The sequence below is a fragment of the Lonchura striata genome, chromosome Z, assembly GCF_046129695.1.
Source record: "Lonchura striata isolate bLonStr1 chromosome Z, bLonStr1.mat, whole genome shotgun sequence".
NCBI lineage: Eukaryota > Metazoa > Chordata > Aves > Passeriformes > Estrildidae > Lonchura > Lonchura striata.
In genome coordinates, this window is record NC_134642.1 from 257,397 (window position 1) to 281,958 (window position 24,562).

At 39.6% G+C, this 24,562-nt stretch overlaps 2 protein-coding genes and 1 long non-coding RNA gene across 7 annotated transcripts in view; 2 read left to right on the forward strand and 1 right to left on the reverse strand.

Annotated features, from left to right (window-relative positions):
• Positions 1–162: 162 nt before the first annotated feature.
• On the forward strand, positions 163–13,634 carry LMAN1 (lectin, mannose binding 1). Of its 4 annotated transcripts, none has more exons than XM_077790107.1 (13): positions 163–394; positions 1,208–1,362; positions 1,446–1,553; positions 2,012–2,073; positions 2,801–2,900; positions 4,109–4,232; positions 4,592–4,650; positions 5,238–5,370; positions 6,118–6,314; positions 6,418–6,491; positions 8,651–8,801; positions 9,493–9,614; positions 10,749–13,634. In XM_077790107.1, the coding sequence occupies exons 1-13, from the start codon at positions 211–213 to the stop codon at positions 10,783–10,785; spliced, it is 1,506 nt and encodes a 501-aa protein (XP_077646233.1). In that variant the 5' UTR covers positions 163–210; the 3' UTR covers positions 10,786–13,634. The 4 variants fall into 4 exon arrangements, with proteins under 4 accessions (XP_077646233.1, XP_077646235.1, XP_077646234.1 ...); XM_077790109.1 differs by having other exon boundaries at positions 6,421–6,491; XM_077790108.1 differs by having other exon boundaries at positions 164–394; positions 6,121–6,314.
• The window catches only part of LOC110478589 (uncharacterized), a 34,320-nt gene continuing 11,304 nt past the window's right edge, over positions 1,547–24,562 (reverse strand). Inside the window, exon 3 of one of the 2 annotated variants that reach the window (XR_002466782.3) lies at positions 1,547–1,846. This is a non-coding gene — a long non-coding RNA (uncharacterized LOC110478589). Of the gene's footprint in view, positions 1,847–19,350; positions 20,530–24,562 lie in introns of those variants that run through there. The other variant, XR_002466781.3, reaches the window with a different exon arrangement.
• CPLX4 (complexin 4) lies at positions 16,252–23,881 on the forward strand. The gene is made up of 3 exons (XM_077790110.1): positions 16,252–16,418; positions 18,341–18,428; positions 23,654–23,881. The coding sequence occupies exons 1-3, from the start codon at positions 16,252–16,254 to the stop codon at positions 23,879–23,881; spliced, it is 483 nt and encodes a 160-aa protein (XP_077646236.1).

A 24,562-nucleotide genomic window follows, 5' to 3' on the forward strand; every position in this document is an offset into this window, starting at 1 on the left:
CTTCCCGCCCTCAACCCGGCCCACTCCCCGCCCCACTTCCTGCTCTGAGTCCGCCCCGCTCCCCGCCCTCAGCCCCGCCCGGTTCCCAGCCCGGTTCCCTCCCTCACCTTGGTCCCGCCTCTCTCCCCGCCCCGCACGCGCCCGCCCCCGCGCTCGTCCAATCAGGGGCCGCCCCGCTGGCCCTGGGCATTGCCCCGCAGCTGGACCAAGATGGCGGCGCCGCTCGCCGCGCTCGTGCTCCTGCTCGCCCTCGGCCGCCCGGCGCTCTCCGGTGCGCAGGCCACGGAGGGTGCGGCGGCTGCGCCGCATCGACGCTTCGAGTACAAATACAGCTTCAAGGGGCCGCACCTGGTGCAGGCGGATGGCACGGTGCCTTTCTGGGTGCACACGGGCAGTAAGTGCCGGACGGGGGTGACGGGCCCGGGCCAGTGGCCTTCCTGAGGTGGAGGCAGCAGTGTCCGGTCGGGGGATGCGGGGTCTTGGGGAGAAGCCGCAGGCGAAGCTGGCCGCGGGTGCCGGCCGTGCCCTCGGGCTCCACGTGGCACCAGAGGCGCAGAAAAGATACTGCGGTGGCGAGGAAGTGCCGGGCCCGCCCGGGCTCCCACCTGCGGTGCGAAGGCACCTATGGCCTCCTGCTGTGGCGGCTGCGGGCCCCGGCTAGGGGACTCGTGGCGCTGCCGGCAAGTGCTGATGTGTCACTGCTGCCGCGCTCCAGGTCGCCCCGGGCCGTGTTGCCGGACAAACTGTTGGGTTTCGTCGTCTCAAAGCTCGAAATGCAAAGGGTGCCTTGGCAAACAGGACTTGGTTGAACAACGTTTGTTTGTGTGTGCTCTGGGTAAAGGGTTCCGTCGTGCTCCGAAAGGCTTGTTGCCCTTCCTGAGTGGCCCCCCGTGTGAAAGGCGCTGACATTTACACTTCCACGTTCACATAGTTTCGCTGCTGTGACTTGTGCTGTTGTTTTGGTTTTTGTCAGACTAATTTAGTTGCTACTGCTTAATTCTTAAATATACCTTTTCTTACTTGACATTATGATACAAGTGACATGAAGGCAACTGTCTATAGATGAGTTTTCTCCCTTCTTTTTCAATAAAATAATCCCTAAAAGCAATGTTATTTAATGCAAGCAAATTAATCACTCTCTGAATGTATGCCTATTGTTCTTTTACACTGCTAAACAGAAAGTTAGAATATCTTGTTTCCTTTCTAGATGCTATTCCAAGCGCAGATCAGATCCGTATAACAACCTCTTTGAAAAGCCAGAAGGGCTCAGTGTGGACAAAAAACAAATCAATATTTGAATATTGGGAAGTGGAAGTGACCTTTCGAGTTACAGGAAGAGGCCGCATTGGAGCTGATGGATTGGTAGGAGCAGTTTCACCTAGCTGAGAAAAACAAATGTGCTCTAAAAGTGAATCTTGACTTACGACTTTTTGCTTTCTTCATAGGCAGTGTGGTTTACAGAAGAGCAAGGCTTGGACGGGCCTGTTTTTGGGGCAGCTGATAAATGGAATGGTGTTGGAATTTTCTTTGATTCGTTTGACAATGATGGAAAGGTTGGTTGGGAGGAAACTCTTGCAGCAACGATGACAAATTAATTTCCTGTCTGTTGAGGAAGAAACTAGGATGTTGTTTTCTTACTATTCCCCTCTTTCACTTCAAAGGGATAAAATAGAAAGTCAAGTTTCCCTTATGCTGGAAACACCAATTTCTATGTGTGTCTTCAGAGATGCTGTTTTTCTTGGAAGAAATCTGCTTTGAGCAGCTCAGCAGCAAAGATTTTGTAGCAGATGAGGATGACAGTTGCTGTTTTCAATTCTCAATTTTCCAGTCCAGAATGATCCTGAAACTTAAACAATACATAGTAGGTCTGCTTTGGTGTTTTTGCTGTCCCTGCAAAACTCTGGCTTGCTTTAGACATTTTAGACTTATTTTAGCAGAAGGCTTTCAGAAGCGTTGCTGATATTTCACTTCAAATTAAACTAATCAATTTGTGTGCCATTTCTTTCCCTAGAAAAACAATCCCGGAGTGATTGTTGTAGGCAACAATGGAAAGTTGCTGTATGACCATCAGAAGTAAGTTTATTTTCAGTGTTACTACTGAATGCTTGCTTTTGAATGATGAAATGTTCCATGAAACCTTTTGAGAAGCATTATAAAGGCTTCTTTCATATGAAACTTCGTTGTATCCTTTACATTTGAGGGCTTCTATTTGTTTAAATACTGCTTTCTCTGTAACAGCAGAGAAATTGGCAACTGGATGGGTATTTTATTGGCAAATGCCCTTTGGGATGGATGGTTTCAGATGAGTATAGTTACAGTACAGACTATTGCTTATGGGGATCCTCAGCACACAGCTAATAATTGGTAGAAGTGACTAACTGAAAGCAAATTGCTGTTACTAAAATTAATTGGATTAATTTTGATTTCTGATTGTTTATCAGCAGCACAATGGACACCTTTTTGGATTTCGGAGAGGAGAGGTATCTAGCTCAGTTGGTGCAGTCAGTACAGCTTATTTCCATCTAGGTTTCCGGGTGCAGGAATGTATCTGAAAATTGTATCTTAGAATGTATCTCAGAAAACAGATTTCCCCATTGCTGCATTCCATCTGCACTGTGTCCTGTGTACAGCATGCAGTACTGGAGAGCGCTGCAGAAAGCTCAGTGCAATTACAGAACAGCCTGGAAAAGCTTGCAGATTGAAAAACTGGGATGAGTTTACATAGTGAGAGTCAGACACTTTTTTGTCCTAGCTGATGAATCATAACACAGAGTTTTATTGATGCTCTCTTTTTGCACAGCGATGGATCCACACAAGCACTGGCATCCTGTCAGAGGGACTTTCGGAACAAGCCCTATCCTGTGCGAGTCAAGATCACATACTACCAAAAAACACTGATGGTAAGTCTGAAATAACAGAATTACTTGTCTTTCTCAGCTTCTTAAACATGAAACTGGGTTTTCACAGAATTGCAACAAATATGTCCGTTCCAGTGTTGGAAACGTGGAGCTTGGTAGCAGAGGTGGAAGGAGGTGCTGTGTTTAAATGTTACACGGGTTCTTTTGGCTGCATTAGAATGCAGGTATTGCTGATTTTTCCATTGTGACTTAGGAGACAGTCATGCAAACACATTTATGATATGCTCAGATCCTTCCGTTGCTCTTGACTTGCCTGGAGAGATGTCCCAAAGTCAGGATCTGTTTAAGCTATAGGTGATCAAACTGCTCCTGAGCTTGGTATTTCTCAAGCTGATGTAAGAGTTGCAGAGGGTTTTATAGCTGATTTTTGAACCAGAGGTTCTTGAAATGGGGCTAAAAAACTAAAACTGTTCAACAGTAGATTTAAATTTTCTACTTGGGGCTTCTCACTTCCAAAAAATAGTAGGGCTTTCAAGACTAAAGATTAAAACCTACTGGTATAAGGGAGGCTGTAAGACTTCTTAAATATTAGCTGATTGTAAATTCCTTCTAGGTAAGGAGAGAAAAATACTAATGTGGTGCCGAGTTGTGAAAGCTACAAAGGGTGTGTTTGTTGGCATCTGATCCCTTCTGGAAAGGTGCTATTCATATATTCACAGGTAGCAGCCATACAGTGCACAGTTATAATTTTGTAGCAGAAGTTTCTCTAAAAGTAAACATGACTGCACCTAGAAGAGGGCAGACCTTGTACTGTGTTGTAAAGGGAAAAGCTGCCTCTCACTCTTGAATGAAAGTTAAACTTCAGCCTCCAAGGCTGCTCTGTTCTCACCTGGGCTCTGATGCCTCCTCTAGGAACTCCTCTGTCCCAGATGTTGCTGCTAAACTTAGCAGTTCTCTCTTTCTCCAGGGATGCATTTTGCAGATTCTCCTTATGCTTTGAATCAGAACTGCAAGGGATGACTGGTGTAGATCAGTTCTGTGTTGCCCAGAACCTTCTTGGGATGTGGACTTTTGCAAATAGAATGCTTATGTAAAATGTTGGTAGAATGTCTCTCTCAGAAAAGAAATAGTTTTGTTTTCTAGTATGAGCTACTGAGTTACCCAATAAGTTGTATTTTGTGACCATTACTGCAAAGTGACAAAGCAATTAACAAAAATGTGGTGAAAATCCTAAGTGTTTGTCCTTTCAGGTATTAATTAATAATGGCTTTACTCCAGATAAAGAGGACTATGAATTTTGTGCCAAAGTGGAAGATATGGTGTTGCCATCACAAGGGTACTTTGGAATATCTGCAGCCACAGGGGGACTTGCAGGTAGAAAACATTAAAAATTATGGCAAATGCTGTGGGGACTTGCAAGGCTTGCAAGAGAGGTTGGTTGCATGGTTGGGTTTTTACTATTAGCGTTGATCCATTATACCAATTTTTGGCCATGATGATGTAATTAACCCTCTTGCAGTCCCAAATTACTGACATGCTTTGGACTTTTCCTGACTCCAGCTAAAGAATTTTTGTTTTTTCCTGATAAAGTCCCTATATAGTCTCATTCCTCACTGCACAAACACTTGTGAGGATGCTGTTTTTTGAAGATCCTTTGCAAGTGGAAGGTTGGCTTGGGAATTAGAGACATTTGTGAGGTGGGTTTTTTTTGTTTGTTTGTTTGTTGAATACAGATGACCATGATGTGCTGTCATTTCTGACCTTCCAGCTGACTGAACCTGGGAAGGAAACAGTAAGAATTTTTATGCATGATTAGTAAAATATTTTATTGTACATATTATTGTATGTGCAGTACCAGATTATGGTATTTCCTCTTAAGTCACATGTGGCATTCCCGTTTTGGCTACATTTTGGCATGTAGCCAAATTTGCCATGTGGTTTAGAAAAATTAAACTTGTACTGTAATGTTTCAATAATATTGTCATTGGTACTCTCAAGACCAGAATTCTGGAAGCACCACTGAAGCAACAAAACTCATTATGTTAAATCAAACCATGCAGTACTATAAAGTACACTTTCTTTCGGAAGTGGCAAAATATCTGTTCTCACTTTCAAGTTTCCTTACTTCTAGGATGATTCTGCACTGCTAAATAGCATTTATCCTTGTAAAACTTGTTTTAATTTTCTATTGGGAAATTTTTTTATTTTATCTACATGGGGATGTGTGATTTTTCACTTCAGCTAAATATATGAATGTGTTGCAGTAATTTTGTCATGTGTTCACAACTGAAATCTGAACGGGAGAGTCAGTTGTGTTAAGAGTGGGGAAGAACGTGAAAAAATCTCACATGTGCCCTTCCCTCCAATAATGTTTTAAAGCCAACACCAGATGCAGAAATCCCTCAGAAAGATAAAGAGAAGTATCAAGAAGAGTTTGAACACTTTCAGCAAGAATTGGATAAGAAGAAGGAAGAATTTCAAAGGGAACATCCTGATGTGCAAGGACAGCCAGGCAAGTTATTGGAGCTATTTTTCAGCTGTCCAGGAAAACATTTGTTTTCCAGCATGTTCAGAACTAGGGCTGATCTTCCTAAAGTCACACTAATGTTACTTACATTATTTTAAAATATTTACTGTAATTTGTCTCCTGTTTCTAAAATTATCCTGGTGGTGCCTGTATTGAGGACAAAATAAATGACTGGAACCATGGTGGGAATTAGGAACAAGAGAAGGGAGAGAAGGTCATGCATCTCTCTAAAGTGGTGATTAAGACAGCATGGCCTTTTTTTATTATTTAAAGGACATCTTTTGGTCTGTTTCTGCACATCACAGAAAACTTTTCAAAGGTGGGCTAGTGCATATATTGGAACATGTGGTTACCATGTAAAAAGCTTTTTAATGCTTGTCTAATGCTGGAGAGACAAGAACCCGATTATTTGAAAATATAATGGAAGCCATTTGTTACTGTATGCGACTACAGATATACTTTGGGCATCTAGATGTGAAATTTCAGGTTGTCATCTTTATTGCACAGTGATGACTGTTCTAAAGGTCCTATAGGTTATTTTGATCTGCATTTTGGGATGCAGTTCAGCCTTTCTTTGATAAGAAATAATGCCTTTGCCAGAGTCTTTTGGATGCTGGGATGGGTAGGAGAAGGTAGATGGATGTGCATATGTTAAGGGAGCAAGAAGAATGATCCATTGCAACTTGTGAGGAATGTGCACATGGGTAAAAAGCCCCTGTGTTTTTTTCTTAGCAGCAGATGATGCTTTTGAAACTGTGAGTGATCGTGAACTGAGGCAAATCTTTGAGGGGCAGAATCGAATTCATCTGGAAATCAAACAGCTTAACAGACAACTGGACATGATTCTGGATGAGCAGAGGAAATATGTCTCTGCAGTCACAGAGGAGATTGCCAAAAGAGGAGCTGGGTTTCCAGATCAGCAGGGACAGGTAAATAAAACCCATGGTGATTCAGAGCCCAGCCTGATTTCAGCAGTGGGATCCATTTGTTTATTCCAAGATATGTTGATCTGTTTCCTCCCCCTGCCCCTAGCAGGTTTCCCAGCAAGAGATAGAGACAGTTGTGAAAACCCAAGAAGAGGTCATTAGACAAGTAAAGGAAATAAGGTAAACATTTTCCAAATATTATGGCCATGTTTTGAATGTTATGATTTCTGTTTAAATCCTGTGTATTATTTCAGTAGGACAGTACTGACAAACTTGATGTTGTGTCAGTTCCTTAGCGAAGACTCCCTGCATATATTTGATTTCTGTAATAAAGTCAGTTCATGCCCCAGGGATTGCTAAGGGCCCTAATTTGTCTCTTTTTTATAATGAAATTCAACAGGTAAGTTCAGCCCCTTTAAAAACAATGAAGTAAACCCCTTATCTTTAATGTGCTATACTGCTAAATTAGATTTGTGAAGATGCTTGTGTTTGATGGGGATGTCTCAGTACTTCTTTTAAGATGTTTTACTGTTGCTGTCTTAATCAGGAATGGCTTTAAGCTGGTTTAGCCCTCCATTTGTAGCAGCTAAAACATTACTTATCTTATAATAAAAAAAAAGGAGAAAAACAATTCCTTCAGTTGTGCTTCCCACCATATCAGTTTAAGGGCAGCTCCTGTGATTTATCTAAGTAGGTCAGTTTTTTGTAGAATGAAGATTAGAGTGCTTCCATTTTTGCACTTGTTCTTCCACAGAAGCTTTTATGTTAATATTCTTGACAAATCTTTATACCTTGCAAGCAAATTAGATTTTCATGTTAACATTGGAAGTCTGCCCTTTTAGTGACTACTTACCAGCTCACAGTTTGCGTAACATCATCTTAATACTTTTCTTAGATTAAAGAAATGCTTTATTTAGACAGAGAAATAAACGGCCCCTCTCTGCATCGCTTGTCATCCCGCAGGAAAAGGACTTAGGGGCCAAGTAATTTTCTTGGCAAGATTGTGGATTTCTTAATCACCTGATTACAGAAGAATCCTGCATGTCTCTACAATAGAAACTGTCAGCAGGGTGTTATTAATGCAAAAGTCAATACAAATTCAACTTGATACAGCCCATGTCTATTAAGGGAAGTTATTTTGCTTTTAACAAAGTCTCGATCAGTTTGGACGAAGGTGAGTGTGCAGATTTCTGTTCATTATGTAAAGATGTCTCTGTTAGGAGGGAGAAGAACCAAGTGCGAGTCCCACTTGTGTTGTAACACCGTGAGGTGTGTGAAAAGACAGAATTACCATCAGTGATTATTAGGCAGTGGGCATGACAGGTTATTTAAGATAAAACCTTCCAGTGAGAAATCTACTTCTAAAATATATTATTATAACACTAATTGCAAGTCCAGGTAAATGAAAATTTGCTGACCACTATACAGAGAGTTAGGAGTGCTCCATGCAAACACCGAAGTATGCTTCCATCTGGACCAAATGGAAAGTTTTAAGTAAATTAAAAAGAAATTCAAAGGCATACATTTTGATTGTCTATTCTGTTAATAATGAAGAGATTATCATTCACATGATAAATATCTTAACTGTAGCATAATCCTCTTTGCAACTCAAAAGAAACAGCACAGTAGGGGAAAATGATATAAACATTGATTAGAGTTTAAGGTTTTTTTCTCTCATTGACTGGTTTACCGCAAACCAAATTAGTTATGAAACCTTAACTTTTTCTGGATTTAATTTCATTTGTTGTAGCAGGAAAATGAATTCACAATAAGACAATATTAAGTATTTTGACAATGCAAATGGGAATTGAGTTCCTCACATAAACGGTAATCATAAAACAAGGATGTATCTAAATCTTTTCTTATCCCTAAAGCCTCTTCCTTGTTTTTATTTCTTACATGACTTTATTTATTTATTTATTTATTTATTTTTCAAACAGCTTCTGGGTTTCTTTAAAGATTGCATTAAACTCTGCTGATCCTAAATCCTTGGCCAGCGCCTCAGGCAGAACTCTTGTTCTATAACCCTCAGCAGTCAGGCAGCCAAAGCAAATGTCTAGCAACAAAATATTTGCTAGTTCTTGTTCTCAGTGTGACTGAGAGATGAGGCACTCTACAAATGGCAACTGTCTGCACAATTAACTATTTTTTAAAATTGCGGTTTGACTAAATGGTTATTTCTTGAGAGGTATTCTTGAAAGCTAGTAAAATTTGCTGCCTTTTGGTGCAACTGTGTATTTCAGCCTAATTCTAATGAGCTAAAAGCTGTCCAGAATAACTGCTATTTGTAGAAAAGCTGGTGTGTGTTGAAAGCTTGTTTGTTATTTGTCTTGTTTCAGAAGTTCTGTGACTGATGCTCTGAGATCCATCAGTGGGGCTCAACACCCTGGCTCTGCGGGAGTCTATGAAACAACACAGCACTTCAATGACATCAAAGAACACCTTCACATAGTGAAAAGGGACATAGAGCATTTAGTGCAACGCAACACGGTAATTTATGTGCTGGGAGTGTAACGCGGCTTTCTTTGGCTGTTAGTGAAAAGCAATGCAACTGCTCCAGCATGCAATTTAGGGAGCAATTAATCCTTCATTAAGCTGCTTCGGTAAAACTATGCTGCTGTGACCTAACTGCATGATCTGGGTCTTGATGAGAAGTTTTGCACAAAGAGCATGATTTTTAGTCTAATTTCCTGTGGAAACAAGGTCAAGCAATTAGATTTTTTAGGTGCTTTTTTTTTGGTGTTTTTCCCCCTACTTAACAGCTCTATACAGAGGAGATTCTGTGGTGCTTCTGCACACAAGGGAGAGCTTTAATCAGGGAAAACTCAGGCAGGCTCTGCTTAAGGCTTCTTAATGCAGAAGAAATGACTGTGTTCACATTCAGGAGTACCTTAGTGTAGCCTAGGTAGCAGTTAAGCTGATGTAGCTTATGATCTGTAGAAGGTCCTTGATTAATTTACCATATTTATGTATTGTTTCCCACGTAAAGCTCAATTTAACATCAGGCAATTCGTCTGAGAAATGTAAAGGTGGAAGGGGAGAGTGAGATGAGGAGTAAGATTATTTTTTCAGAGTACTGTTATTTCTTTCCATCTTCTCTGATTTTTACGTCACATTACAAAGCCCTTGTTTTGTAAGTCTTTTGATGGGATGTCTTGTTTGCTCTTTTCTTGGTTTTTAGCCATCCACTGAGAAACAAAAGTGTCCAGAGTTGCCACCGTTTCCATCCTGCTTATCTACAGTGCATTTCTTCATATTTGTGGCAGTGCAAACTGTGTTATTCATTGGTTATGTAATGTATAGGTAAGTCTTGTGTAGCTCAAAGATAGCAGGGCAAATAGTTTTAGAACTGCTGACTGATAATGTCATTGGAATGGTATAATTGTGTTAATCTTATTAAAACAAGCAATCATTCAGATTGGAAGAGACCTTGGGAAGTCTCCAGTTCAATCTTCTGCTCCAAACGGGGTCCACACTGAATTCAGATAGGGTCACTTGGGATTTAAACTGGTCAGGTCTTCAAAACCTCTACGAAAGCAAAATTTACCACTGTTTCAGAACCCACTGGAAATGTTGAATTATCATAATGAAGTTTGGTTTATTCTACCCCCGTTCACCCACCGTGTATCAAGTGGGAACTTGATCTGGTTCAACTTGACTGTTGTGTCCTTATCTCTTCCTCTTTTTTTTTTCTCTTTTTTTTTCTTTCTCTTTTTCCTCCTCCATTTTCCTCCTCCTTTTTCCTCCTCCATTTTTCTTTTTATTTTAATTTCCTTTTATTTTTTCTTTCTAAGCTTATTGGGATGGTCTTTCTCTTCTTTTCCCCCTCCTTGTGATGTCATAATGTTGAAATTCTGTTTGCATTGGTGAAAAGGACAACCTCCATGCGTGGTAGTCTTTTTTTGCCATGAACTGGAACAATGATTTCCAAGACAAACAAGGAGCTGGTCCCCTCCAGTTCTTTGTGATGTGTTTGTAATTCCAGCACCTGGATGTGGTTGATCTGGTGTCTGTATCCACTAAGAAAATTAATGATCTGTGCCAGAGGGAAAAGGAAATCCCACTTAAATTCAATTCTTTCCCTGCTTAGTTGCATGGGTTTCCTTTTCTCAGGTGATATTTAGGCAAATGAGATACTGAGAAGCTTCAGAAAATGTTCAAGAGTATTTTAAAATTTTTTGTTTGTTGGTTCATGTGGAGTTGTTTGTTTTGTTTTTTGTTCCTTTTGTGTCTAATGCAAAATTGGAACTACAGTGATGCTACCTGTGTCTTTTTTAATAGAAAAAATATATTCTGGTTTTGTGCTATGGTTCATATTTTCTCTAAGTCCCTGTTGATAAGGAATGGAATCTTCTAATCCTCAAATAAATGAAAATTTAAAACAGCTAGTTTCAAATTAGAAATACTTGAAGAATTATTTTCTGCCTTTTCTTTCAGGAGCCAACAAGAAGCAGCAGCCAAAAAGTTCTTTTGATGACCTGTTCTGTTTGTGTGTACATAACAGCAGTCTGTATGCACAGAAAATTCTACACTTCTGTAAATGAGGGAAATTTTAGTGTTGGATATACTTTACTATTATAAATTATTTAATTTTGTTGAATAAAGTAAGTTCCCATTTAAAGTGTTGATGCTAAAAACAGGGAGCAGATGCCGAATGGGATAAGACAGTGCACCCTGTCTGTGTTTTCAGCTGACTTTTTCATAAATACTGAAAGGCAAACTCCCCATTCCTCTGCTTTTGTTAAGATTCCAGAGGAGGAGTTGAAACACCCAGGCTTGGTTTTTGTTCTGAGTGTGAATTGCAGATGGATGATTTGTGCAGAAAACTTGCTACTGTGTGTCCTGACATAGCAGTTTAAAAAAAAAAAAAATAAGGTAAAAAAAATCCCTGACCTCAAAGAACCATTCTTCTGTGGGGTTTGGGGTTTTTTTTTGTGGGTAAAAACTTATTATAAACATTTTCTTTGATTACCGCTTGGATTTAACAGTATAAAAATATTTTAGTTAATTCTTATTTAAACACTTTTTAATATGTGGACACAAAGACAGGCCTTTAAGACCCTGACTCTTGATACTTGATGTAAAAAAACCAATTATACAGACCATGCAAAGAAAGGCTTCTCTCCCTGTTTTACAGTTTGATTTTGGGCAGTGAGAAAAAATGTGATAGTTTCTTCAAGTATGTTGTGGGGCTGATTTCTTTTTTCATGGTTTCAAGTCTGTCTGTAATTTTTGGGGGAGATTTGTGTAACTTTCCCAGCAAATGTGATTGCTTTATCCATCTTCCAAACTGATTGTATCAAGGATATATTTAGTGTGTGAATTTGTCTTTACTTTTCTAAAGCTGTCTTGTGTCTTTCATGTATTAAGTACAGATGCTTTGGTTTAAATCTTGACATGGGGAGTATTGTAAACTGCAGCTATTGAGTGTTAACCCATTTCTTCACAAACTTGCTTCAGACATGTTTGTTAATCTGTAGAACCAGTATTTTGTGTCAATTGCTGTTTGGATATCAAAAGCATAAGACTGGACATGTGATTTTGATACTGCTTATCAAGTGAACATTTGCTTCAGGAAAGAAAGAACGCAGAAGGCCCAACTTAGGAATGTGAAATTAATTAATTTTACGTTGTTTACATATCTGTGGTAACTTTGTCCTTGAGTTATATGTAGAATTAGAATAAGTATTTCTGTGGTTTCCTAAATTTTATAAAATACACAAATGCATCAGGATATTTCACTTAAAACTGTTAATTTGTTTGTCTGAATCTGCAAAAATGATCTGTAATATGACTACTCTTACTGCATTTCTGCAGTCTGCTCCCTTGGAGTGTAACACGTGCTGCCAAATTCACTGTAATGAAGAACACTAAAGTATTGTGCCTGTCAGTTTGGAGAAATGATAAATCTATGCAACATATTTTGTTACTTTAAGTACAGTGTCCAAAAAGTGAATGTCTGTGCTATACTAAGAAAATGACACTGGCTACACACCAATTAACAGATCTGCAGTATGGAGGATACTCCAAGTGGTGTAGCTTTATAGATTAATTTCTAAATTTGAGCAGATTTTGCTGTACTAATGAGAGAAACCACTGCCTCAGGCTAATCAGTGAATAAACAACTTTTCAGATAAAGCAGAATAACCCACTGAAATTTATCTCTTCAGTTCTTTCAACACCAGCAAATATTTCCAGGTGCCTTGAGTCTAAGCTATTACAACCCGGACTCTTGTAATGAAACTTAATATATTTTCTTAAATGGTTCTGAAACTGTACAGTGGTGTTTCCTTTCAGTTGCAGACCTTCTTGCATCAGTGCAACATCCAAACAGAACTCCTCTCACAGCAGGCTTTGCAAAACCTCTTATGCAGAAAGTATTTTGATACATATCTGGCAGAATGAGGAGCAGTTCTGATGTGTCCATTGGAATGAGCCTGGATTTTTGTTACTGTGAAGTAACAAAATCCACCTGTTCCTTTGATTTAACACTGGAGCAGCCCATACTTCTGTTTGGTTAGAAAGAAGAGCAGGTTAGGGGTGATGTCTAGAAGGAAACTTGAAGCCTACAGTTTTCCCTTTAGGTGGAGGCTGCTGGATCAGACGTGTCTTGCACATGGAATGAGAAATCTTCTGTGGTAGGGAACAGAAGGTCTAATACGGAACACCACAACACTGGTAACTTTGCTTTATGATTCATTTCACAGTTGTCTCCCCTTGGAGCTTTCATAACTCACTAGATAAAAGAAAATTCCCAATTGCCCAGCTCAAATTTAGTGCTGTGCGTTCTTGAAGTGATAGCAACGAATTAGGATTCTAAGAATATTTTTTAGTCAATGTACCTCCTTCTAGGTGTCTTTCAGCAGTAACAGTGTGTTTGATTCTTACCCAGTAAGATTTCACAGCTAGGAGGAAAAGACACGGAATGCAGTTGGACAATATTAGGGAGAAAAGTTATATATGAATTGTGGATAATAAGTGTAAATATTTGGCAATGATGAGATTATGGGATGGGGTGGGGGTTTAGTAAACATATGGTCACCCCTGAATCTTTCACAAGTCAAATGCACAATACGGTTTGTAAATGACCTGGTTTATGGTGTGTAAATTAATTGCTCTGGTTTGTAACTTCTGTGGGAAGAAAATCTGACCTTTCTCAATGGATCAATAACTGTAACACCAAAAAATGTCTACTGTTTTTTTTTTTAATTATTCGTTTAAATTCAAACAGCTGACAGTTTCATGTTTGTTTCTGACTGATGTAAATTGATACTTGGAGTTCAGAGATAACCTTATTTGAATAAAGGTGCATATTTTTAGTAAGCCTTTTTCTTTTCATTTGGTACATGTCCATGAAATCTAAGCAAGTGCATTTGAAGCATTCTTTACCCTCACTTCAGAGTCAGAACACTTACAGATCTGGGTTCAGTTCTACACTGGGGAGTTAATGGCATTCTGAGTCTGAATTCCCTCTGTGACTGTCACTTTTCCTTAGCCAGAAGTAAGTCTTTTAGCAAGTGGGGGACAGGAATCTTGAATTGAATCTATTCAAGCTGACAAAGCCCTGAAATATTTATTTCTGATGGTCCAGCTGCTAGAAAAGGCAACATCTTGGTAGAGGCATGAAGCAGGGGGCAGAGTCCTGGTTCTTTCAAGAACACCTAAGTATTTTTGCATTATGTGACTGATAGGAACACAGAATCTAAAAAAGATTGGGAGTTTGGATGGCATTTTTGGGCTGGCCTCCCTCTGGAATTTGCCTGTTTCAAGACTGAATTCTGTGCTGGGGTTAAAGATCTATGTGTTGTTCCTTGGGTGTGGGACACATGCTTTTATATATCAACCACTTTCATCAGGTAAAACAGGAACAGAGTCATTAATTTTGATTTCACTTAAGCTAGAAGGAAAAGACACAGATTTAAAGCAAAAGAAGTGACAACATGAGTACTTAATTAGCTGCTGTCTTTTATGTTTTCATGAAGTCTGGGATTCCTGTCATCAACAAAAAGCAGTAAATTTTTAAACTGCAGTAGAGCACCTGCCTGGAACAGAATTACTCTGGGGGTACTGGCTGAGTTGTGTATTTTGTCACCAGTCTGTCCTGTGCTTTTCAGCAGCTTCAGTGCCAGTAAGCCCAGTAACTTTTAAAGCCCTTTTTGTTATCTTTGATCTCAAAATTATCATGGGAAAGCCTTTTGCTGATTGATTGCAAGGTTGAGAGCTGGAGAGCAAGACCTCTTAGCAGTCCCTCCCAAAGCCAGTCCTTGCCTTTCTCAATCCTGTGAACGAATCACTTCTAGGCACAAAATTAGGTTAGAAACCTTTCTAGAGGGATCAAAGCCTACAGCAAAGTCAGGGAAGCTTCTTTTCAGTAAAGACCAACAGCACAAAGCTTAACAGGTACCACTCTCTATACACTTGGAGAAGACTGTGGAGACCTAGCACTGGAAAAATCACTGTTCACAAAGTTCCAGCTAGGAGAATTTAAAATACAGATGTTAAATAAAGTTGTTACTTGGAATTCATGATTCTGAGTGGTAAGTTTCAAAAAGAGAGACTTTCTTGTTTAGTCACTAATAAGTCAGGATTTCAGAATGTCCTGTGGTTGTTTTTTTCTTCTTGTTTTGGTTTGGATTTTTTTGTTTGTTTTGGTTTGCTTTGCTTTTTTTGTGTATTTTTTGTGAGTTTTTTTTGGTGGTGTTTTGTTTTTGTTTTTTAATAGTAATAGATCTGCTTTAATTAGAAAGGCTGTAATATAGATTAAGGTATTAGGCAAACTGGAATCCTCCCATCTCTCAGTTCTCATTGAAATTATGAGAGTGCTGGGAGAACCATTTAGATAATCAAAATTCCAGAATGTTGCATTAAGGCATATGCAGTCAGTGCAGTAGGATAAGTGCTCAAAACACAAAGTCATGAGCTTTGGAAACCTAGCAGTTGATTTTCTTTCCCAAAATAGTCTATGACCTAGGTGGCAGATCCTGGAAATCTTCACCTGAGGCTAATGATGTGACTAAAGGTTAGAAAGATAAGCACCAACAGGAACAATCTAGATCCAAAAGGTATCCATACTGTTTTCTGGCATACAGATTCAGATTTATTCATTCTTTATCAGCAGTTAGGATTACAAACAGCAGGTGTTTATGTAGCACCAAAGCAGGGGTCTAGATGGAGACAGTCTGGGGAAGAGCTGACAGAAACCCGAAAGAAAGAACACTAGGAAGATTTTAATTGCTTTCTTTGGGATTACTTTCTTGAAATAAAGTAATCATAACAGTGATGCCTCATTCATCTGCAACATAAACCAACCACATGAAGAGGGTCTGAAGAAAAACCACACAAAATATTTCTGTCCAGTGGGATAAAATATTAATGGATAAAAAGAATAAGGGGTTTTGCTTAATGAAGAACTCAAGTTTTCAAATCTGAGGATTTTCCACTCAACAGCCTGAATTTTGCTATATTACTATGACTATTGAGTCAAGCAGGTTTTAAATTCAGATCCAGGGAATGTTGTGATCTCTGTGAAAGTGAGAGCAAACTTCAAGACTGAAGATGTCAAAATTGCATACTTTAATTGATTTGTGTGTGTGTGTGTGTGTGTGTGTGTGTGTGCGCGTGTGTGTGAGTGTGTGTGTGTACAATTAGCTTAAAGTATTAATGGAAAAAGTAGGTAGTTGCATCTAATGATTTTTTTGGAGTAATCTGAACCATCTGCCTCTATATATTAAGGAGTTCTTTCTTTAATCCAGATTATGGCTGACAAACTGGTTTTGGCATTCACATTTCACTAGCACTGTGCCCTTGAGGAGCTGATGTGGCTATAGAAACCCTCTCGCTTACAACTGTTGTGTTTGAAAACATTTTTTGTTTGGCTTTCTTGCAGTTGTTTTCTTACAGCTCCTTTTTTTTTTTCTTTTTTTTCTTTTTTTTTGAGAAGATGGCCTTTCTAATGAAAAGTATGTTGAGCAACCAGGTAAAGAATTTGGGACTTGGAGGTGGAGGGGAAGAAAGCAAAGAAGAAAGCACTCCTTCTGATCCAGCAGCAGCTGCAGGAATGACCAGAGAGGAGTATGAGGAATATCAAAAGCAAATGGTTGAGGAGAAGTGAGTACCTGTTCCCTTAATTATGAGTACGGGGCTGATTCTTGGTAACTTTGTGCAAATAAAAATAACCCAAGAAAAAGCAAAACATGCTGCTTTTCACTGGTTTTTTTTTTGTTTTCTTTTTTTTTTTAAGCAGATGAATCTCTGCTAAAAAGATTTCCCAAAATAGAAGTTCCCCAACTGGAAATGGTAAAATAGAACATTCCCTCTTCCTGCCCCCCTCCCCATCTAGCAACTCTCTCCTATGCTTTCCTGCTATCTCCACAGCTTGATATGCTGGACTCATTCCTAGGTGATGTTATTTTATCTAGAAAAAATTCCCAAGATGTTTGTAGTGCAGGATTTAATTCTCTAATGTATATAATTTGTTCTAGAACTCCATGTGGACTACACTTTCAAGATGTAATATTTCATTGTCCACATTTATTATGGTAGACCTGAAAATGTACCGCATGTTCATTTAACTTCAGCAAAGGTTTAAGATGGTTATTTTTTTTCTAAAATCTACTGAATAAAGCAGAACTTTAAAATCAATTAAGTCTCAATTTTGTCTGTAAAGACAATATTTATCACTTGCTGTGTTTATGAAAACAAGTAAAATGGAGGACTTAGTGTGCGTAGGAGTTCAAACCATGCATAATTATAAATGAAACAATTGACTTTTAAATCTCAAATGCATCTGTTTCTCTAATGGTCAATTACATAATAGTTGTGTAAATCCTTCTTGTAAGATGATTATAGGTGCCAGGTTAATGACTGATGGAATTTGAGATATCCAGGTCTGTATTTAGCATCAGACATTTCAGTCAGGAAGCCCTGAAGAGTGTCATTTGGTTTGGAAAAAAGCACAGAATGTTTTGTTCTGCTTTTTGTCAAGTGATATTTAAAAGAGAAATGACCACCTGCTGGCAGGAAGATGCTTTATGGAGACTGAGAAGAAACACAGGATTCCTGGGATAGGGGAATGCCTGGGAAAATAATTACTTCTATACTGTTTTTAAGTGGGGCACGTATCCTTTCCCTGCTGAACTGTACTGAGGAAGCAGGGCAGGAGTATCCATATGGGACAATTAAAAACTCTAAGAGAAAAAGATCACCTCTGGATGAGATGTGGTGCTGTGTCAGAAATCTCTGACATGAGCAGAGCATGGTCCTGTTTCAGTACTCCATGGATTTTGCCCAGTGTTCAGCTGTGCAGGAATAGAGACCAGAAAAGTAAATATGCCTTGCTGAACTTGTGCTCAGGCAGTTTTGAACCTGTAACCAACCAGGCTTTGGGTACTTCTCAGATTTTAGGTTTGTTTGTGGGGGTTTTGTTTTTAGAGGGAGAGAAATCCAAACACTCATTTTGGAAGCAGAGGAAAAGTAGTATTTCATTCTGGAAGTAGCTTTTATGTGCCAAAATACCTATACTGAAACAAGATCAATTTTGCAATAGAACTTCCATGAAAATGCTACTGGGGAAAAAAGAAATTAAAGGGAGAGGGGGGTGAAAGGTGAGTGTTATCAAATGTTACCAAAAAATCTTTGAGGAGACACGTTTTGCAAGTAAATGCATATGTAAATGCATATGTAACTTAAAAAAAAAAAAAAAAAAAGTGCAGACCAATTCTTAAATCTAATAAAAACATTTTATATAATTATAGATGAAGTCAGTAGTCTTCCATGCGGGGAAGCTTTAGAATTCATTGCCTTCATGAAACAATGAATGCACAAAGACCAGGAAAATTCATAGGTGACAGAAGCACAGGAAGTTTGGCCCCTTGGCATCACTTTATTGGTATTGCTCCTTTTTTGCCTTTGAACAAGTTACTAATCTAGGGAATAACTCCAATGTGTAGCTTTTTGCACCCAAGCAACTGGTTTAGTGCAAAAGATTGTTTTTATTAGCATCTTGAAGGAACATTTTTTCTGATTTCCAGAATGGAAAGAGATGCAGCATTTGCACAGAAAAAAGCAGAGCGAGCTGTTCTGAGGGTTCACCTGAGAGAAAAGTACAGACTGCCCAAGGTAAGCCTGTAGCTCATGAGCTCATCTAGTCCAGAGGCCAAATTTCAACCGATAATTTTTTTAATTATTGTGTTATTTTGTAAGCTAAGCAAAAGCTTCAAGCAACTTATTTCAAATAAATTTTTAAATTATTGTGTTATTTTGTAAGCTTCTGCCATGGGCAGCAGAGAGGTAATACAGGACAGAGTACTCTTTCCAGGGGTTTGTATCACACATTTGCTCCGACCTGTCACTACTGGGAAGAGGTTGGCATATTTCACTTATACTCCTCAAGGATATGTGGTTCTTAGCAATTTGAGAGTTTATTTGTATTACTCACCTGCCAGCTCTGAGTCATTACCACTCATTTTCTGATCAGTACTTTTCTGTGCTTTTTGATTAAAATGGAGGAAGGTGAAGAATCTAGATCCTGTAAATTTAGCTACTAAAAATGTAGTGCTTAATCCAAACAAGTCATTAGGGACTCATCATCAACAGAAAGAGACCAGCACTTGTAGCCTTATCTAGCCAAACTTTTAAATAAGCCTTTAAGGTGGAGTTGGGTCACTTCCCAGTGGCTGCGTCTCTTCCAGAGGGAGACCAGGTGACATCTGAACTCAGGTAAGATGTATGCCACCCCTAAGAGCCTGGTTCCTCTGGTGCTCTAGCTGGACAACATACCCTGAGGATGAGTTTAATTACAGAAAGATTAATTATGCAAAAAAAAATTAAGTCCAAGATTTTAAGTGATTGATTGGATTGGAGGCCTAAGTCTCTAAACACCAGCATTTTAATAAGCAGCTGAGGAGTAAAATATCATTAGGCATTGCTTACCTTTTGGAGGCATAGGCTGAGACAGCTCCTGAACAGCATTTACCCAGTGTCTTGCCAGAGCTTTCCAAAGGAGCTGCTTTGGAAAGCTCCAGAACACTTGAGTGCTCAGGTCTCAACTGAACATCAGTGGAGCTGGGTGTCTCTGGTTTTCAAATTCGCCCACTTGTAGTGATTTTTACAGCTGGAGATGTTGTCCAGGTCACCAGTCCCCCTTGGCTGAGCACCTCATAGATACATAAGTATGCAGTGGGGATCTGACCCATCTCCAGCAGGGTCTTGGCTTTGGCATGTACCAAGTGCTCTCTGGAGCCATATGTCAGTAACAACAATAGAAGACTTGTCTCCAAGGTAGGAGAGTAGCTCTAAGCCAGAAAACAATATTGCAGGATACGTTTTCCTGCTTTTGTTTCTCCCTGTATAGCATTTCTTGGTTTTCATCAGCCCCAATGAAAACATGTTCTAGCAGGAAGAAAATATAACTACTATATGCATGCTAACATGTCCCTAAAAAAGAAAAATCAGTGCTGTAATACAACATTCTGGCAGGAATATGCTCTTAGACTTGTAATAATGCATTAAATATCTTGAAAATTGAATGTCATTCCAGGTAGCCTAGTATGGTCTAGAAACATTGAATATTACCAGTATCAATCACTAACAAGCATTTTAAGTAAAAGCATGAAATTCAGGACTAAGCAGGGCCCCCCTTTGCCACGTAAAATCTAAAGCTCCATGCTATCTGGACCAGATTTATAAGAGAAAGTAGACCCTTAATGAACCTAATCCTATTAACAGAGTTGTCAACTTAGGTTTATCATCAGAAAGATGTTTTTAGCCATGAGACATTTGATCTATGGACAACTTTTTCATCTTTGGCGTATTCAGTGCATCACATTAATACAAAACATTAAAAAATATTATATAAATACAGACATTAATATTTTAATAATAATACTAATTTTTTTTAGAAGTGACCAAACTCTCTTATCCACTTGCTTCTTTTTTCCTGAACTGGGATTCAGTAATCAATGAACTTCTGCAAGGTCTAAACATAGGGGCATGAGTTGATGGTGAGCTGTGGAAAAAAAGAGGTCCTAGTGCAGATGTCAGGAGAGAGCGGTCCCCACTCACCAACTCTGTGCTCCAAGCTGTGATCTCTGGATTCTCTGAGGGTGTTTCTGGGGAGGAAGGCTGCTGGTTCCAACATTTGGCTCCTTGCACCTGCTTGTGAGGTACTTGCAGCCCTTCGGTGGCATAAGGACAGTGGTGCTGCTAATTTAAGTCCCACCTGAAGGTCAAGGCAAGATGAACTCTGATTTTATATGTTACTGGTGCATTGTAGGTGATGAATCACAGGAAAAGGTCTGGAGTCGGCTACCTAAGGATCTCTTCACATAAGCATAGGTAAATGCTATGACAGGATAAGTTAGGCATAAGGAAAGCAGTACATTCACACAGGGATGCTAGAAAAGAGTTTGATTCCCTTGCGGATTAGTCTGTGGGCTTTGATATTTTTTGTTTACAAGTAGACTTCATATAAGCAGCGTTGAACCAGCATTTGGTTTTCTTTGCTCCTTAAGTTGCACAGAAGACTTTAACATCATTGTTCAGAGGACCAAAAGTGGCATTTAACAAGCAAAACCAAACTTTTATTGTTCTTCTCCCCTCCTGGAGGGCGTTGTCTCCCTTTGAGGGAGCTTGACAAAACTTTTACTGAAAAAAGCTATCTCCCTGAGGGACATTGCTTTTCCTGTGGGCAGAGACTGTCTCCCTGAGGAACATTGCCTTTCCTGCCCAGCAGACATGGAGCTGTCTCATGTTAAACTGTATCCTTTACCCATGGGAGCCAGAGAAGGAATTTCCCTTGTGATATCAGATGGTGACCATCTCCTGCTTGCAGTATCTTAATCCTTCTCCCTCTCTCTGTCATTCACCTGTTTTCTCATTTCTGTACACACTTAATGCTACAAAATAAAGTTGTTATGCTTGAACTGGGCCCTTGCACCTTAATTTGGGCAGAGGACTTTACTGTCAAATTGTAACAAAGCAGATATTTAGACAGTTTTCTGCTCACAACTACCTGTGTATCGTTGTATATGTATAGAACTCTATTGCATCTACAGCAAAACAGATATGGGACTGACTACATCAGATGCATAATCAGGGTCAAGAAATACTATCATGCACTCAGACTCTATTGCCTATGCTGTTGAATTGTCAGAATAATGTCTGACCCAGTTTTGGCTTGGGCACTCTCCCAAGCAGTTCCCACAGCCAGTTTGGGAGTTAGGACAGGCATTTCCAATCAGCAGTTAGATGGGACCACCCTGTTTGGTAGGGAGAGAGTTCAATAACATCCCAGTGGGTTTTTCCAGGCCAGCTGGCCTTGGGGCAAGAGACCAGTGCCAGGCATATTTAATTTAGTAAAATAGATGTTGTTTCTGTGTTCACTTTTCCATTTTAAATCAAAGTAAACAAGAATCAAACACTCAAATTTTACAAGGAAGTGAAGACGCCATACATGCATCATGTGCCTCTTTGCTTTTTGTTGAGCAACCCCACACTGCTGAAGCTTGTTTAAGGTCTATTAAAGCTAAATGCCAAGTGGGTAGAGGCAGGTGGCTTGGGCAGATTTGTACTGCTTTAGACTGTATCTCAATATATATTTTTTTGGTCAGAGAACACTCTGAATCCCCAAACTGTTACACATCACATCCAGACTTGCACAGGACAGCGGGCTTTGATGCAAGAACATGCCAGACAATTGTTCAAATTGCTGAAGATGTGAATCACTACCGTAGCATGCAATGATGATACCTTAAATTAGAAATAATTCTAAAGTAAAGAATATGTGTGATTGTCTGATTAGGGACACTATATCAGTAATTAACATTTTTTTATCATCCTCTATTGCTACTGGTGAGGATTTAAAAAGTGCTAACTCCTTTCATAGCCATCAGTTGCTGAATAAAAGCTTAAAACAATTTTTTCCTGCTACACAATCAATAAAAAATACCTCTTCTGTTCGGGAAATTGTTTCTAGCTCCCACAGATCTGACTCCAGCAACCCTTACCAAAAAGGTGAAGAGATGCCCTCACCCATTTTCTCAACATAGCAGTAACAATCCTGTTAGAGCTCCCTACAGTTTCACAAGAGATATGGGGGAAAATCAGACTAAAGGGATGTACAGTAATTGCAAACGTAAAGTGTAGAAATATGGAACCATAAATAGTGGTTATTCAGCTGACCACCCCCAGCCTGCTTGTCCACGCTAAGGCCTGCAACAACACAGACATTGCTCATATATGTCCTTGCATTCATTTGTCCTTTCATTCATGCAAAACCCAGACCCCTCACTCTAAAAAACACCTCCTGCTGATCTCATTGCTGCTTATTCATATCAGGCCTTTGCTGCTGTCATGATTAATTTTGGAGATGTAATGAGGCATTAATGCTTATCTTTGATGTGTGAACTGTGTCAAAATATCCTGTTCTTCTGAGCTCTGGATCCATCAGAATCCACCAGCAAATGTGAACAAAATCACCATTGTTTGAAAAATTGACATAATCCCACCGATGGAGTGTTTCAGTAGGCAAGCAGGAAGCAAGTGTGTGTAGCGCTTACTGCATCTCAGCCCTTTTAATTTCTTAACCAGTTTCTTCTCCTGTCTCCTTTTGCTTTCTCAGATTCACAACCAATCTCCCTCCTCTCTTGTTGTCCAAGTCCTCCTATTACCCCACTTACCAGCAGTGTAACACTGATTATGTGCCAGGCAGCCCCCTGCTCTTCATCACAACTCAGAGAGGCCAACCAAAGATCCAGCCAGAGTTCAGACATGATTTGGGAAGATGGGGGACCCTTTTTCCAGTAATTCATTCTGAAGTTTAATGCATCTTTCTTCCAGAAGGCTTCAGTTTAGTGCTGATACCTAAAAATTCCCCCTACCTGCCCTGCCCAAGAATCAAATGAGGAAATGGTACCACAGCTCTTCTAAAGCTCTTGTTTCATTGACCACAAGCTGACAGGTAAAGCACAGCAGCTGACAGACTTAGTAGTGTCCTGCAGCATGATTTGGGGGTCCACAAATAGCTTGAAATAGAATTCCTGCACCATCAGCATGGCAAAGGTTTCTAAAATGGCAAGTGACACTGAGGGCTTCAGTTTTGATAGTGCGGAAGCCCTTCAAAGAAATATAATTGACATTGCTCAAAAAATCTTAGACCTTTTATGCAGGCTGATTGAGGCCCTGAATTCACAAACTGCACATGAAAAAAAAAAAATCTGACTAAAAAATCTGTGCATGTTTTGGTTCTCCCTAAAAACCTAAAAAACAAGAAAACAAGAGGGCTTACTGGTAGATCCTGGGAGAGCACAAATACTCTCATCTGCTGGTTTTGTTTCCTGCTTTAGAGTGAATTGGATGAGAATCAAATACAGATGGCTGGAGATGATGTGGGATTGCCAGAAGACCTTCAGAAGATGGTGGCAGAAGATCAGGAGGAGGAAGAAGACAAGGACTCTATCCTGGGCCAGCTGCAGAACATCCAGAATATGGACATGGATGCCATCAAAGAAAAGGCACAAGCCACCTTCACTGAGATGAAACAGGCAGCTGAGCAGAAATGTTCCATGATGTAGATGAGCTACCACTGCCCAAAGGCTGCAGAGGGACAGCAGGCAGAGAGATGCACTTAGCTCTATAGCGTTCAGTGTAAATATAGAAAAGTGATGACAGAGAGACTTAAAACCCTGAGGGAAGAGTAAAAATTTACCTGCTGGGACTGCCTAGAAGGAAGTTAGAACTGATCCTCAGTTTTGAACATAACTTTTTCCCCCATGGAAAAAATGGCTTTAAAGAAGTTAATATTGGGGAAAAAATGTGCCTTTTTCCATTTTTTCCACATGACTGAAATGCTGTTAAATGTGTATGTTCAAACAAAATTGTTCTTCTGATACATCACATAGAGGTAACCACTCATTTAATCCTGCTTTCAGAAATAAACACATATATTTCTTATAAAAACATGTCTGTTTCAAGCATCTTGAGGCAAACACAGTGTTCAGATATTGACATTTGCTGCAAAACCTTGATTTTTAAAATCCAAAAAGTGAAGCATGTAACTCAACAGTGTGGGTCAAAAATAGTGTCATATACACTGAGTGGGGACCTGTAGGAAAATAAGGCTTGCTGGCCCTCAGACCTGCTCTGGAGCAATGCAGGCTTCTCCAGTCTGCTTTCATTTCCCAGCCTCTCAAAGACACTTCAGACATGAAGGGACGGCAGTGACTTTCTGCTTGTCTGCGATGTGTGCCAAATTC

Coding starts and splice junctions, on each gene's coding strand:
- LMAN1 (XM_077790107.1), top strand. CDS start 211: ATGGCGGCGCCGCTCGCCGCGCTCGTGCTCCTGCTCGCCCTCGGCCGC. Junction 1,363..1,445: donor GCATTGGAGCTGATGGATTG/GTAGGAGCAGTT, acceptor CTTTCTTCATAG/GCAGTGTGGTTTACAGAAGA. Junction 1,554..2,011: donor CGTTTGACAATGATGGAAAG/GTTGGTTGGGAG, acceptor TTCTTTCCCTAG/AAAAACAATCCCGGAGTGAT.
- CPLX4 (XM_077790110.1), top strand. CDS start 16,252: ATGGCCTTTCTAATGAAAAGTATGTTGAGCAACCAGGTAAAGAATTTG. Junction 16,419..18,340: donor AAGCAAATGGTTGAGGAGAA/GTGAGTACCTGT, acceptor TCTGATTTCCAG/AATGGAAAGAGATGCAGCAT. Junction 18,429..23,653: donor AAAAGTACAGACTGCCCAAG/GTAAGCCTGTAG, acceptor TTCCTGCTTTAG/AGTGAATTGGATGAGAATCA.